The 14,416-nt window shown below is 42.2% G+C and overlaps 1 protein-coding gene across 2 annotated transcripts in view; it reads right to left on the bottom strand.

Annotated features, from left to right (window-relative positions):
- Positions 1 to 3,642: 3,642 nt before the first annotated feature.
- The window catches only part of LOC140713678 (gamma-glutamylcyclotransferase-like), a 32,017-nt gene continuing 21,243 nt past the window's right edge, over positions 3,643 to 14,416 (bottom strand). Inside the window, exons 3-4 of one of the 2 annotated variants that reach the window (XM_073024060.1) lie at positions 11,506 to 11,644; positions 3,643 to 3,880 (exon numbers count right to left, since the gene is read on the bottom strand). In XM_073024060.1, coding sequence (XP_072880161.1) covers positions 3,824 to 3,880; positions 11,506 to 11,644 — 196 coding nt within the window. In that variant the 3' untranslated portion in view covers positions 3,643 to 3,823. Of the gene's footprint in view, positions 3,881 to 6,329; positions 6,844 to 11,505; positions 11,645 to 14,416 lie in introns of those variants that run through there. The other variant, XM_073024059.1, reaches the window with a different exon arrangement.

The following is a 14,416-nucleotide window of genomic DNA, read 5'->3' as shown; positions in this document are numbered from 1 at the left end:
TGCTTCTGAGCACCATAAACTGCCCCTCGTAGGGCCGTTGCAGCAGTGGTCGATGCCCGCCCTTCCGTACAAACACAAACTTACAGTTCTGCAGGTCTTTGGGTACGCAGGTCGGGTTCTGCCCATGCTGCGAAGTGGGTATGGGGGCCAGGTTGCCGAGCCTCTCGCGTAGTCTGCCCAGGACTGCTGTGGGTTCTTCCTCGTGCCCCCTTGGGGCTGGTATGAACTCCCCGGGGATGACCAGGGGTGCGCCGCACACCAACTCAGCCGACGAGGCGTGCAGATCGTCTTTGGGCACCGTGCAGATGCCGAGTAGGACCCAGGGAAGCTCATCCACCCAGTTAGCTCCTCTCAGGTGGGCCATGAGAGCCGACTTCAGGTGACGGTGGAAACGCTCCACCAGGCCGTTCGACTGTGGGTGGTAGGCAGTGGTGTGGTGCAGCTGTGTCCCCAAAAGGCTGGCCATAGCTGACCACAGGCCGGAGGTGAACTGGGCGCCTCTGTCGGAGGTAATGTGGGCTAGTACACCAAAGCGGGACACCCAGGTGGCGATCAGTGCCCGGGCGCAAGATTCGGAGGTGGTGTCAGTGAGCGGGATCGCCTCTGGCCATCTTGTGAACCGGTCCACGATAGTCAGGAGGTGCCGCGCTCATCACGACACTGGCAGGGGGCCCACGATATCCACATGAATGTGGTCGAAACGCCGGTGGGTGGGGTGGAACTGCTGCGGCAGAGCTTTGGTGTGCCGCTGCACCTTGGCCATCTGGCAGTGCATGCATGTTCTGGCCCATTCACTGACTTGCTTGCGGAGTCCGTGCCAAACGAACCTGCTGGAGACCATCCGGACGGTTGTCCTGATGGAGGGGTGCGCTAAGTTATGAATGGAGTCGAAAACGCGTCGCCGCCAAGGTGTCAGGACGACGGGACGGGGCTGGCTGGTGGCGACATCAGAGTAGGGTCCTCTCACCTGGGCCTACGGGGAGGTCCAGTAGCTGCAAACCGGAGACTGCGGTTCTGTAACTTGGGATCTCCTCGTCTGCCTGCTGCGCCTCCGCCAGCGCCTCAAAGTCTACCCCTTGGGAAAGGGCATGAATGTTAGGGTGAGAGAGCGTGTCCGCCACAACATTGTCCTTACCCGAGACATGCCAGACATCCGTCATGTATTCAGAGATGTAGGACAGATGGCGCTGCTGGCGGGACGACCAGGGATCGGACACCTTCGTGAACGTAAAGGTAAGTGGCTTGTGGTCCGTGAACGCGGTGAAGGGCCTACCTTCTAAGAAGTACCTGAAATGCCGGATTGCCAGGTATAGCGCCAACAGTTCCTGGTCGAAAGCACTGTATTTGAGCTCGGGTGGTCGCAGGTGTTTGCTGAAAGACGCCAGGGGTTGCCAGCGACCCACGATGAGTTGCTCCAGTACCCCACCGACTGCCGTGTTAGATGCGTCCACTGTGAGGGCGGTAGGGATGTCCATTCTGGGGTGCACTAGCATCGCGGCGTTTGCTAAGGCTTCTTTCGTTTTAATGAAAGCGGCGGCGGACTCCTTGTCCCAGGTAACGTCCTTGCCCAGACCCGACATCAGGGCGAACAGGGGGCGCATGATTCGGGCAGCTGAAGGGAGGAAGCGGTGGTAGAAATTTACCATACCCACGAATTCCTTAAGGCCTTTGATTGTGGTGGGTTGGGGGAAATGGCGGACTGCGTCTACCTTAGCGGGCAGAGGGTTGCCCCGTCTTTAGTAATCCTGTGGCCCAGGAAGTCGATGGTGTTGAGCCCGAACTGGCATTTGGCTGGGTTGATTGTTAGACGGTATTCACTCAGTCGGGCATAGAGTTGACGGAGGTGGGACACATGCTCCTGACGACTGCTGCTGGCTATGAGGATGTCGTCCAAATAGATGAAAGCGAAGTCCAGGTCGTGTCCCACCGCATCCATTAACCGCTGGAACATCTGTGCGGCATTCTTCAGGCTGAACGGCATGCGGAGGAACTCGAAAAGGCCGAACGGGGTGATGAGTGCCGTTTTGGGGACGTCGTCCGGATGCATCAGGATTTGATGGTATCCCCGGACGAGGTCTACCTTGGAGAAGATCCGTGCGCCGTGCAGGTTTGCTGCAAAATCCTGAATGTGTGGCACAGAGTAGCGGTCCGGTGTTGTAGCCTCGTTCAGCCTGCGGTAGTCGCCACATGGTCTCCAGCCCCGTCGCTTTGGGCACCATGTGCAGGGGGGAGGCCCTTGGGCTGTCAGACCGCCATATTATCCCCAATTCCTCCATCCTCTTGAACTCCTCCTTCGCCAGTCGGAGCTTGTCCGGGGGAAGCCTTCGAGCACGGGCATGGAGGGGTGGTCCCTGGGTTGGGATGTGGTGCTGTACGCCATGTCGGGGCATGGCTGCTGTGAACTGCGGTGCCAGAACCGATGGGAAATCCGCCAGGACCCTGGTGAAGTCGTTGTCGGACAGCGTGATGGAGTCGAGGTGAGGGGCTGGCAACTGGGCTGCACCCAGGGAGAATGTCTGAAAAGTCTCGGCGTGGACCAGTCTCTGCCTTGGCAGGTCGACCAGCAGGCTGCAAGCCCGCAAAAAATCCACACCCAGAAGCCATTGGGCTATGGCGGCCAGTGTGAAGTCCCACGTGAACCGGCTGGAGCCAAACTGTAGCTGCACCGTACGGGTGCCGTAGGTCCTTACTGTGCTGCCGTTCACGGCCCTCAGGGGGGGACCCGGTGCCCTGCTGCGGGTGTCGTAACTCGTCGGAGGTAAGACGCTGATCTCGGCACCGATGTCGACCAAAAAACGGCATCCCGACCTCTTGTCCCACACATACAGGAGGCTATCCCAATGGCCAGCCGCCGTAGCCATCAGCGGCGGCTGGCCCTGGCGTTTCCCGGGAACTTGCAGGGCGGGCGACAGCACCCCACCGCTGGTGGTAGAAGCACCATTGTTCGTTAGTCTCCTCACCCCTGCCTCCGGGGTTAGCGGGCTCTGTGGCCGGGCCTGGTCTGGTTTGCTGCTGGGAGCGTGGCCTGATCTGTGCGACGGACACCCCACTCACCTTCTTGGCGTTCCACAGTAAGTCTGCCCGGGCTGCCACCTTCCGGGGGTCGCTGAAATCCGTGTCGGACAGCAGCAGGCGTATGTCCTCGGGCATCTGCTCCAGGAATGCCTGCTCAAACATGAGCCTGGGCTTGTGTCCGCCAGCCAGAGACAACATCTCATTCATTAAAGCCGATGGAGGTCTGTCCCCCAAACCATCCAGGTGCAGTAAGCGGGCAGCTCGCTCGTGCCGTGAGAGTCCGAAAGTCCTTATGAGTAGGGCTTTGAAGTCCATGTACTTGCCATCCTCCGGGGGCGACTGTATGAACTCCTCAACCTGGGCGGCTGTCTCCTGGTCGAGGGAGCTCACCACATAATAGTAACGTGTGTCCTCTGAGGTTATCTGCCGAACGTGGAATTGGGCTTCTGCTTGCTGGAACCATAGGTGAGATCGCAGCGTCCAGAAGCTTGGCAGTTTCAACGAAACCACATGAACAGATGTGGCGTCGTTCATCTCCGGTCCAAATATTGTTTGGACCGTCGGGGGTCACCAATTGTAGCGGTGTGCTACACGCAGCGCTAAAATAACGACACGGAGTCGGTAAACTGCAGTTAAAGAAGATTTTATTCGAACTTCACAGTCTTGCTTTAAAGCCTCCCTGATCCCGCCCTCCCCGGGCGCGGATGCTGTAGGGGGCACGTACTCACAATCCCCCGCAGGCTTTTCCCTTTGTTGGTGAAGTAGACCTGGCGCCCTTTTGGGACTGGCCTTTGTGCCGGCGTGCTGGCTATTTGTGAGCCAGTTCGAGTGCGCTAGGAAGTGGGTCGCCACAATATAATCGAGTCTAAAAGAGTCAAAAAAGGATTTAGGAAAAAAAGCAGGCTTGAAGGGCCAAATGGCCTACTCCTGCACCTATTTTCTATGTTTAAGCAGGTAGGGCTTGAAATAAATATACAAGTTTAGGCAAAATATTCATTTTAATATAATCGCTGAATAGTCCAATCAGCGATACAGAAGGGGAGACCAGTTTGACAGTACCTTTCGTAACATACTCCAAAAGAGTGATAAAAGTTTTCTTTAAAAAGAGATTTACAATTCCTAGTAATTGTTATACCCAAATAAGTAAATTAATTTCTTGCAATTTTAAAAGGAAGGTCGGAGTTGACTGATACCAAATTATTCAAAGGAAGAAGTTCACTCTTATGAAGATTAAGTTTATATCCTTAGAACTGACTAAATTCAGAAAGTAAAGAAAGTACTGAGGGTAGAGAACTCCACATTAGAGATGTAGAGCAAAAGGTCAACAGCCTAAATTGACAACTTATGAGCGTTACCCCTCCTTAAAATACCCGAGATATCAAGAATTCATGAAACGCTAAAGCTAAAAGCTCTAAAGCCAAATCAAAAAGCAAAGGACTCAAAGGACATCCTTGTCTGGTTCCACATTGGAGACTAAATGGTTTGGAACTCTGAGAGTTAGTAAGAACCTGTGCAGTGGGAGATAAATAATTTAATCCATTGAATAAAATTGGACCCAATGTTAAATTTTGCTAATATTTTAAATAAATAATTCCATTCAACCCGATCAAAGGCTTTCTCAGCATCTAAAGAAATCACACATTCCGAAGTTTCTTTAGAAGGAGAATAAATAACATTTAGTAAATGACGAATGTTAAAATGAGAATAACGATTTTTGATAAATCCGGTCCGATTGTCAGAGATAATAGAAGGCAGAATGTTTTCCATCCTATGGGTCAAAAGTTTAGATAAAATTTTAGCATCAACATTAAGTAAAGAAATAGGTCTGTAGGAAGAGCAGTCAATTGGATCTTTATTCTTTTTGAGAATAAGCGAAATAGAGGTGTCATAAAAGGATTGTGGCAACCTGCCTAATTTAAAAGAGTCAGAAAGAACATAAAGTAAGTGAGGAATAAGCAAAGGAGCAAAAGCCTTACAGAACACTCCAGAAAATCCGTCAGGACCGGGAGCCTACCCGAACTCAGAGAATGGACAACCCACACAATTTCCTCAGAAGAAAAAGGTTGATTTAACCATTTTCAATTAACCTCAAAAAGTGAGGGAATATTTAAATGATCTAGAAAGTTATTCATAGCAAAATTGATTTTAGGGGAATTGGAGCTATACAGTTTAGAGTAAAATTATCTAAAAGTATCATTTATTTCCAATTGATCAGAAGTTACATCACCATTCGCTTTGGAGATTTCCTTAATTTGATGTTTAACTATTAAAGTTTTAAGTTAATTAGCCAAAAGTTTGCCTGTTTTATCACCATAAAAAATAAAATTGACTTTTATCTTTTAAAAGTTGAGTTTCAACAGGGTAAGTTAAGAGCAGATCAAATTTAGTTTTAACTTCAACATGTCTTTTATATAAGATAGGATCCAGATCGGAAGCATATATTTGATCTAAATGTTTCAGCTGACTGGATAAATCAGTTCTCTCCTTGTTAGCTTTTTTCTTAATACTTACTGTATAGGAAATAATTTGGCCTCTAATATAAGCCTTGAAAGCATCCCAAATGATAAGGCTAGAAGTGCCATCTAGCATATTCTCTTCAAAGAAATAAGTAATTTGACTCTCCATATATTTTTTAAAAACCTTATCCGATAGTAATATTGGATTAAAACACCAAAATCTGTTTGAGAAACATCCAGAAGATTTAAAGATAAAAAGACGGGGGCATGATCTGAAACAGCAATTTCTTTATATTCACAGGATCGAACATATGGTATCAAATGAGTATTGCCAAAAAAATAATCAATCCTGGAATAGGTATGATGAACATGAGAAAAAAAGGAATATTCTCTACTTGTTGGGTGTAAAAAAATGCCAAACATCAATAATGTCACATTTCATTAGAAAAGATTGAATATAGGAGGCAGGTCTATTAATATTCAATCGTTTCGAAGATGAATGGTCTAAAACAGGGTTAACACAGCAATTAAAGTCACATCCACTAGACTCTTGAGTGTTTTGTACATTGACTTGCTTCATGATAAGTTGTCCAGAAATTCAATAAATTCAATTCAATTAAACTTACAAAAAAAAAATCCAATCCATTGATGATGCACAAATTCACAGAGCATAATGATGACTACTGCTATTACTTTCTCAGATAATGGGACCACTGATTTGCTATATGGCATAATGGAAGTAAAATAAAAGAATCTTTTTGTGAGGAGTATGTTCTCATCAGAAGCTTATGCAGTTTATCAAGATTTGCCTATAGGAAAGATTCAATATCTCTCACCTCTGCACTCTTGATCATTGAATTATATATTGACCTGTTATGGATATTTTATTAGAAGATGTATGGACAAATGCAATAAGTGTTTTACAATAAAAGTCTAGGATATCAGTTTCTATGCTTTATAACTTATTAAAATTTACTAAACATAAAAATTATTAAATAGTAATTAAAACTAGTAACGGAAAAAGTGATTTAAAAAGCTCTATAACATCAATAAAAATCAAAATGTGCAAAATAAAATAGCAAAATCATGAAGTAAATCTCCACCAGTCTAATTTCTAAATGTATAAAATTTTGTTCTTCAGTTTCAATGCAGCATAATCATTTGAACTAACCAAATTTAAGATATACCTCTGTAACAATTATTTTCTCAAGAAAATGTTTTATATTTATGTATTATTTGTATCCTGATGCAAAATCTCAATAATTTGTGTTGTAAATGGGGTAGTTTCATTATAATTATTAGTGAATATAGTATCCAGCTTCTTCAAATATTCAGTAGATAACCCATTTTCTCTTGCACCTTTGATGATAACCTGCAAATGCAATTCACATGATTACAATAGTGAATCAATAAAAATGAAATACAGTATTTGCAAAATAATAATTTTAAAGAAAGAAGCTATCAAGTTGAACACTTAAATTCTTGAGTTATGGTTTTAAGTTTGTAGGCAGCAGGACTTTTGCTCCACAGGCATATAAGGGAATGGGGCACAATGGGTTCCTGGATGTCAACGTCTCAGAGATCCTATCCTGAACCCAACACATAGATGCAATCATGAACTCAACTTCATTAGGAGTTTGAGAAAATTTGGAATGTCAACAAAGATTTGGAAATTTCAACACACATAGAGCATTCTGACTAGCTGCATCGCTGCCTGGTATTGAGTCTCCAATGTGCAGGATTGCAAGAGGGTACAGAGGAAGGTAGACTTAGCTGTCCCATAATAGGCATAATCCTCCTGCCCACTGTGGACACCTGCATAAGATGTTGCCTCAAGAAGGTGGCGTTCATTATTAAAGACACTCACAATTCGGGACATACAATCTTCTTGTTTCTACCATTGGGGAGGATGTACGGGAGACTGAAGACACACACTTAACGATTCAGAAATGGATCCTTCTCTCTGCTATCAGATTTCTGAATGGTCCATGAATTCATGAACACTACCTTATTATTTATCTTTTGTGGTATTTATTTATTTTGCAACTTAGGGTAATTTTTATGTCTTGTACTGTACTGTTGCCACAAAACATCAAACGTCAAGAAATATGTCAGTAATAATAAATCTGATTCTGAATTTGGGGTTGGGTAGGTATAGTCAAATTTAGAATGAAGGAAAACTTTTCCTTCAACAGGCAGATCAAACATGGGAATGAAAAGGCACATGGGAGTAATGCAAGACTACTCTGCTCTTATTTTAAATCAAGGATTTTGAAAAACTGGGCAAATGAAATGTTTTCTTTAGTGCATGGAAAGAATGATATTGTGACGATCACAAAGGCATGATAAAAAAAAAGCATGTTTAGCAAATTGATATTCCAGGGTGTAGAATCTACTGCTATGATGGGAAGGGGAGGGGGAGAATGTAAATAAAAATGGCATTATAATATTGATTAATCTAATTATGCCACTATCGCAGTAATGTCAGATCAGGCTCTTCAAAGCTATGTGGGTAGAGTATAAAAATAAAAGGAGGAAATCATTTTGCTCTGGATGTACCAGGAGCTGGAGATGCAGACATGTAAGCAAATCACACCAATGTAGTAAAATAATTATAGTAGTAGGAGATATCGACTTTGCAAATATGATTGTCTTGCTGTGAAAAGCTTCAAGGGGTTTAAATTTTTAAAGAGCATCAACGAGAGCAAGTACGCAGCATCTAGTATGTAGAAGGGACAATATTGGACCTAATTTTAGGGAATGCAAGTAGGTATATTGCTGAATTGTCAGTGAGAAATCATTTGTGAGATAATGATCATACATCAGCAAGATTCGGAGGATGTATTGGAAAGGATAAAAAGATTCCAGAAATTAAGGGCCTGAGTTAGGAGAAAGCCAATTTCAATACCACAGAAGAGTACTTAAAGAAATTACGGTATCTAACAAGGAGGAGAATTGAAATGTCAGGTGGTAGACAGGATTATGAAAATCCCAAAGCATTTTATGTGTATTTAGTGTACGAGGGTAACCAAAGAAAGAGGAGGGCCCATTAAAAAACAAAGGGGCATTCTACATGGAGCCAGAGGACATTAAGGTAGGGACAAAATGTATAGTTTTCATCTGCATTCACTGAGGAGAAGAACATTGTCATTCAAGAATTTGGAAAAGTTTGTGAAATTCTATGGTAAGTTACCATTAAGGGAGGTATTAAGATCTTGAAGCTGGCTTAAAACTGGATAAATTCACAGTCTTATGAGATATATCCAGTCTACATTTAAATTCTCACTGCTCACCAGATGATTAGAGGATAGCAAATATGATAACTTTATTCAAGAAGGGCAGCAGCGATAAGATGGGTAATTACAAGCTTGTGAAGCCAATATCCGTGGAAGTGAAGTTAGTGGAAAATATTCTAAATGTTGACAGGCAGAGTTTAATCAAAGGGGGTGAGGGAGAGGGAGAAGAGAGGGAAGAGAGAGAGAGAGGGAGAGAGGAAGGAGGGAGAGAAGGGGTGGCACAGTAGTATAATGCTTCTACAGTGCCAACAACACAGGGCTGGAAGGGAGTGGAAGAGAGGAGAGAGAGGGTGGTGGGGAGAGGGGAAGAGAGAGGGGTATGAAGAGAGAAGTGGGTAGAAAGGAGGTGGGGAGAGAGGGTGGAGAGTGTCAGTATGGTTTTATTAGGAGAAGATCTTGCCTAACCAATTGAATGAATTTTTCAGTGTTGACACACTGTATCTCTAAGGGCAATGCAGTTAATTTATTCTAGATGGACCTCAGAAGTGTCTTTGAGACTAGACAAAAGGTTAGAGAATATGCAATCCAGGGCAAAGTGGATCCAAAACTGCCTTAGTACTAGATGACAGAGGATGATGGTGGAGGATTGGTTTTGTGACTTGAAGCCTGCACCAGAGGAGTGCTACAGGAATTGGTGCTAGAACATCTATTGTTTATTATGTGCATTAACAATTTTGATACGCATATACAAAGTATATTTAGTTAAGTTTACATAGGACTCAAAAGTTAGTGTTGTTGACAAGGAGGAAAGTAATCATTGGCTGCAGGATGACATTGATCAGATATTGATATTGGTCTGATGGGCAGGAAATTGGCAAATGAAATGTAATGTTGATAATTTAAGGTGGTAAATTTTAGTATTAATGAATCTCAAACATACACAATGAAATATAGAGCACTTGGGAATAGTGAGTGGTGAAGAGATCTTAACGTACCTATCCAGGGAAACTTGTAGACAACACAGGTAGATAAGCTGATTATGAAGGCATAGGATGAATTTAGAAAGATGTTGCAATTCAGTTATGAGAAATGTCAGAATGGACTAATTTTGTTTTTCTTGGAACAGAGGTAGCTGACAGGAGACCTGACTGAAATATATAAAATTCTGAGGGGCGCAGATAGATAGATAGTAGAAAAGTCTCCAGAGCAGAGATGTATGAAACAAGGGTACAAGGGTGTAAGTTAAGTGATAGGATGTTTTTCCAACCAGATGATAGTTGAAATCTAGAACAAACTGCGTGAGGTGGTGGTGCTGCCAGAGAGCTCCACAACATTTAAGAAGTATCCAGACTAGCACTTTAATCGGCAAGGCATAAAGGACTACCAGCCAAGAATGGGAAATGGGATTAGTATTTTCAAAATAACTGTAGCCATGTGGCTTGTAGCTAAATCTCTACAAGTGCGATGGGCAGAGAAGCCTACTTCATGAGTAGTAGAAGAGTACAAAGGCCACAAGCAAAGGGTTAAAAGCAACCATCCCAGTATAGTAGAATGGATAAGTGTTTCTAGTTTGATCAACATTTAGAGTTTGTCTCAAACAAAGATTGTTAATGGTTCATTAGGTTTGCTGAGAATACCAAAAAATATCAGCAATGATACTTACAACAACTTCACCAAAGCGTGAATCCCTGGCATTGATTAATCACAGTATACACTAGTCTGACATGAGATAAAGAATAATCAAGGTGGCCCTATACTTGTAATGATACAAGGAATATGCTCCCAGTGTTCAACTGGCTCAGTTTGAATATGAAGAGGCTAACATCCTAAAATATTGTGCTAAAAAGTATTAAGAAAAACATATTCTTGGCAGCAACAGCTCCAGAGACCAATTGGTGACAAGCACTCCGATCCAGGACATGAGCAATATTTGGAATCCCAGCAGTACAGAGCCTGGCCAGCTTGGAAACATAATCTTTAATGCACCTGGGATAAATTAGTGATTTGTTTAAAGATGGTATTTAGAGTAGATCAAGTGTACAAAGTGTTTTATTTTCTCTGGTTGACCAAGAGACTAGGTTTTACTGTCAGTATTGCTGGATATTGGATAGTCACCAACGACATGATGGGCCTGATTCTGTGTTTTGTACCTCTAACATCATGAAAGCTATGCATTATTTTATGTTAATTTTAGATGTATGTAACCCCTAAGTGTATTATAAAAGAGAAAATTATGCAAAGAGAATATCATTCTTAAACTTGATGGGGAATGTAGCAGATGAGTTTCATATAATTCATTCAATTTTTAGGAAGAGTAAAATCTTTGGTTTGTGTGACTGGTATATTTTACATATCATTTCAGGTGAGGCTGATAGGTCATGCACTAAAAGGGGATCCCAAGCATCAACAAGTAAACAAAGAAATCTAATACCTTCATTATGGAACTTACTTGTATTAATACAAATTTAAACTTCCAAATAGTAAAAAATACAGTATTAGTACTTAAAAAAAAAAGCAGGGAAAAGTAAAAAAATAAACACTTTATTTTTATGTAATCTTGAAGAGTCAAAGATGACCTTTTAAGTTTCTCCTTTTTGAAAGTATTTTAAACAAAATCAAATATTTTATTGTATGGAAGAGATAACTGGTTTCAACTAGAAATATTCCATACTACAATTAATAAGCAGGATGGAATTACAAAACAGTTCAGCATTGTCCAAGGGGACAACAGATCAAGGGGGTCACTATTTTTATTTTTATTTACATAGGAAGAGATCGATTTTATTTTATTTGCATACCTTTTTGTAAAGTGGTGATGTAAGGCTGGAATTAAAATTATTCATCTGATAGGACAAACAAGTAAGTTCTTCTTCAGTATCTTGCTGTTGAACTTTGACTTCTATTGGACTGTAGATTCCGTTCTGGACACCTTCTTGGCTGTTGGAGAAATAAAATAGACTTGCAGTCAGAAACACATTTAAAACAATTTAAAACCAAATCTGTTTAAACTGTTGTTGAACTATATGTAGATTTATTAAATAGTTTTGAATGGAAACCTGGTGTGGGTGGTTATTGACTCTGAAAAGTAAGTGTCTGTTTTACTCCTTCTAGTTTTCATATTTTAATTAATTTCTGTTTTAATTAAAAAAGAATTATTTTCATCATTTTTAAATGAGGCGCCTCTGACAAAACCCAAGAAGGACAGCAAGTAAGTGCTCTTTGATAGCACTATCAACTAAACCCTGCATCACTTTGCTAACAATTGAAATAAGATGGGTTGAGGAGAAAAATTATCACACTGCGTATTCGAGGATGGAAAATAGCAAGGCAATTTTTTCATCCATCATGCAGCTGCCAGCCCTGCAACCAAATTGGAGCACCTTGATTAGTTCAAGGTGTAAGTTTCAGTACTACATAATCTCATCTCAGTCTTTGATCTATCAAGTGTTCATAGCCATTTCCCGGGTGAGTGAATCAAACTGGCTAAAGACTGGCTTCCGTAGTCATGTAGATGTTAGGAGCGAGCCAAAATAGATTAGGCACTTAACATGTCTCAATACCCGTGAGAGCAAATTTATTATTATTAGTTTTAGCTGGGTCCCAACACTGAGCACAGGGATATTCTTGGAATCTTCTCCTTCAGTTAGCCATTTAATTTTCCACCAGAACTTTTGAATAGATGGTGGCAGAATTGTGTAGCTCTGATGTTATTACTTAGCTCAATCTATAGCATGCCATTTTGCTACCCGCATACATGTAACTTTTCCATGCTGACATTTCATTTTTGGCATACCTAATGTTGCTCTAAGCAAGTCCTCCACTCTGAGTAAACCAGAGTTAAATTTAATGGTGGAGAGAGGGAAGGATATTTGTCATGAAATTCATCAACAAGTCTGTTGAGGACTGCACATCAAAGAGGTCAACCTGGGTAATCCCAAACTAAAAACCATGAATAAACCAGGAGATCCACTCCCTACTGAAGTCCACGACTCAAGCATTCAATCAAGTGACCCTGACCTATACAAAAAAAAATAGAGATACAACCTTGGTAAAGCCATCATGGATGCCAAGAGACAATACTGTCCAAAACTGAATCCCAGACAAGCATAAACATGGCAGGAACTACCTGCTATAACAGACTACAAAACAAAGGTGCGCAGCATCACTGACATTACTTGCAATGTCTCTCAGCTTCAATTGAGGTATTTTCCTGCCTTAAATAGACTACTATCATTCCAGTATCTAAAAAAAAAAGTAACATGCCTTAATGACTAATGCCTGGTGGCTCTTAAAACTACCATCATGAAGTGCTTTATGAAGCTAGAATGTGTTAACTCCAGCTTCCCAGACAACTTCGACCCACTGCAGCACCCCTACTGCTGACACAGGTCCACAGTAGATGCCATCTCCCTGACTCTACACTCATCTCTTAAGCATCTGGACAGTAAAGATATCTATGTTTGACTATTGTTTATTGACGGTGGCTCCACCTTTAATATTATAAATCCAAGCAAACTGATCTCCAAACTCCCAAACCTATGATTCACTCTTCCCTTTGCAAATAGATCTTTGACTTCCTCACCAACAGACTAAAAACAATAGATAGGCAGCAACACCTCCATAATAACTTTCAACATAGGTACCCCACAAGGATGCATCTTCAGCTCCTTATTCCATATACACTCCTGACTGCATGACCAGATTCTGCTCCGTGTTCAAGTTCAAGTTAATTTTCATTCAAACTTTCATTCACATATATGCAAGTAAATGAAACATCATTCTTCTGGGACTAAGGTACAAAAAAGTACATATATCACATACAGCACATAAAATATTATCAACACAATAATATTAAGTTGACATAAAATGAATATAAAACATATAGTTAATCCATCTACAAGTTTGCCGATGATACCTCCATAATGGGCCTCATCTCAAATGAATATGAGCTAGAGTACAGGAAGGAGATAGAGAGCCTAGTAACATGTTGTCATGACAACAGCCTTTCACTCAGTTTCAGCAGAACAAAAGAGCCAGTATTTGACCAGGAAAGGTGGCCTTGAACTTCAAGTTCCTAAGAGTGAACATCACCAATATCACCAACAGCTTATTCTGGTCCAACTATGTGAACACCACAGCCAAGAAAGCTCACCAAATCCTCAACTGCCTTGGAAGGCTAAAGAAATTTAGTATGTCCTGTGACCGTCTCCGATTTTTATTGAGGTACCACTCTGCCACGGGGCAAAATATACAAAAGTCTGAAAGGGGTCTTCCTTGATTGCATAGATGATCATGCTCTTCGCTCTCCACAGAGAGCCTCATCATGCTCTTTGTTCTCCACAGAATATTGCAGAACCACAATGATCCATAGAAGCTGGATCTCACTGTAGATCTTATCCACCCAGTTTGCTGGAGCCGACACTGCATGCTTGGACAGGCATGTCCCTACCTCACAGGGCCATTGAAATCTGCTGGTTACTCCCATCTGGTTTAGCCGCCTGTTGAAGCGGTATACCAGGGTGTGGCTACTGTCACATGCAAACAGCTACTTGGAGCCACAGGTGAGCACTAAGTATCTGGTGGGGACCAAAGATAACATTCAAGATGATTGTTGATACCTTTGAATTCTTTGTAGTTCCTAAATTGTTGAAGTAGTGAAGTTGATTCATTTTCAGTCTCAGCTGCTTCTGACATTTCCAAGCATAAATT

This window comes from Hemitrygon akajei, chromosome 20 (genome assembly GCF_048418815.1).
Source record: "Hemitrygon akajei chromosome 20, sHemAka1.3, whole genome shotgun sequence".
Taxonomy (NCBI): Eukaryota; Metazoa; Chordata; class Chondrichthyes; order Myliobatiformes; family Dasyatidae; genus Hemitrygon; species Hemitrygon akajei.
The sequence above is the reverse complement of the archived record's forward strand: the minus strand, read 5'-3'. Positions and strand labels throughout refer to the sequence as shown.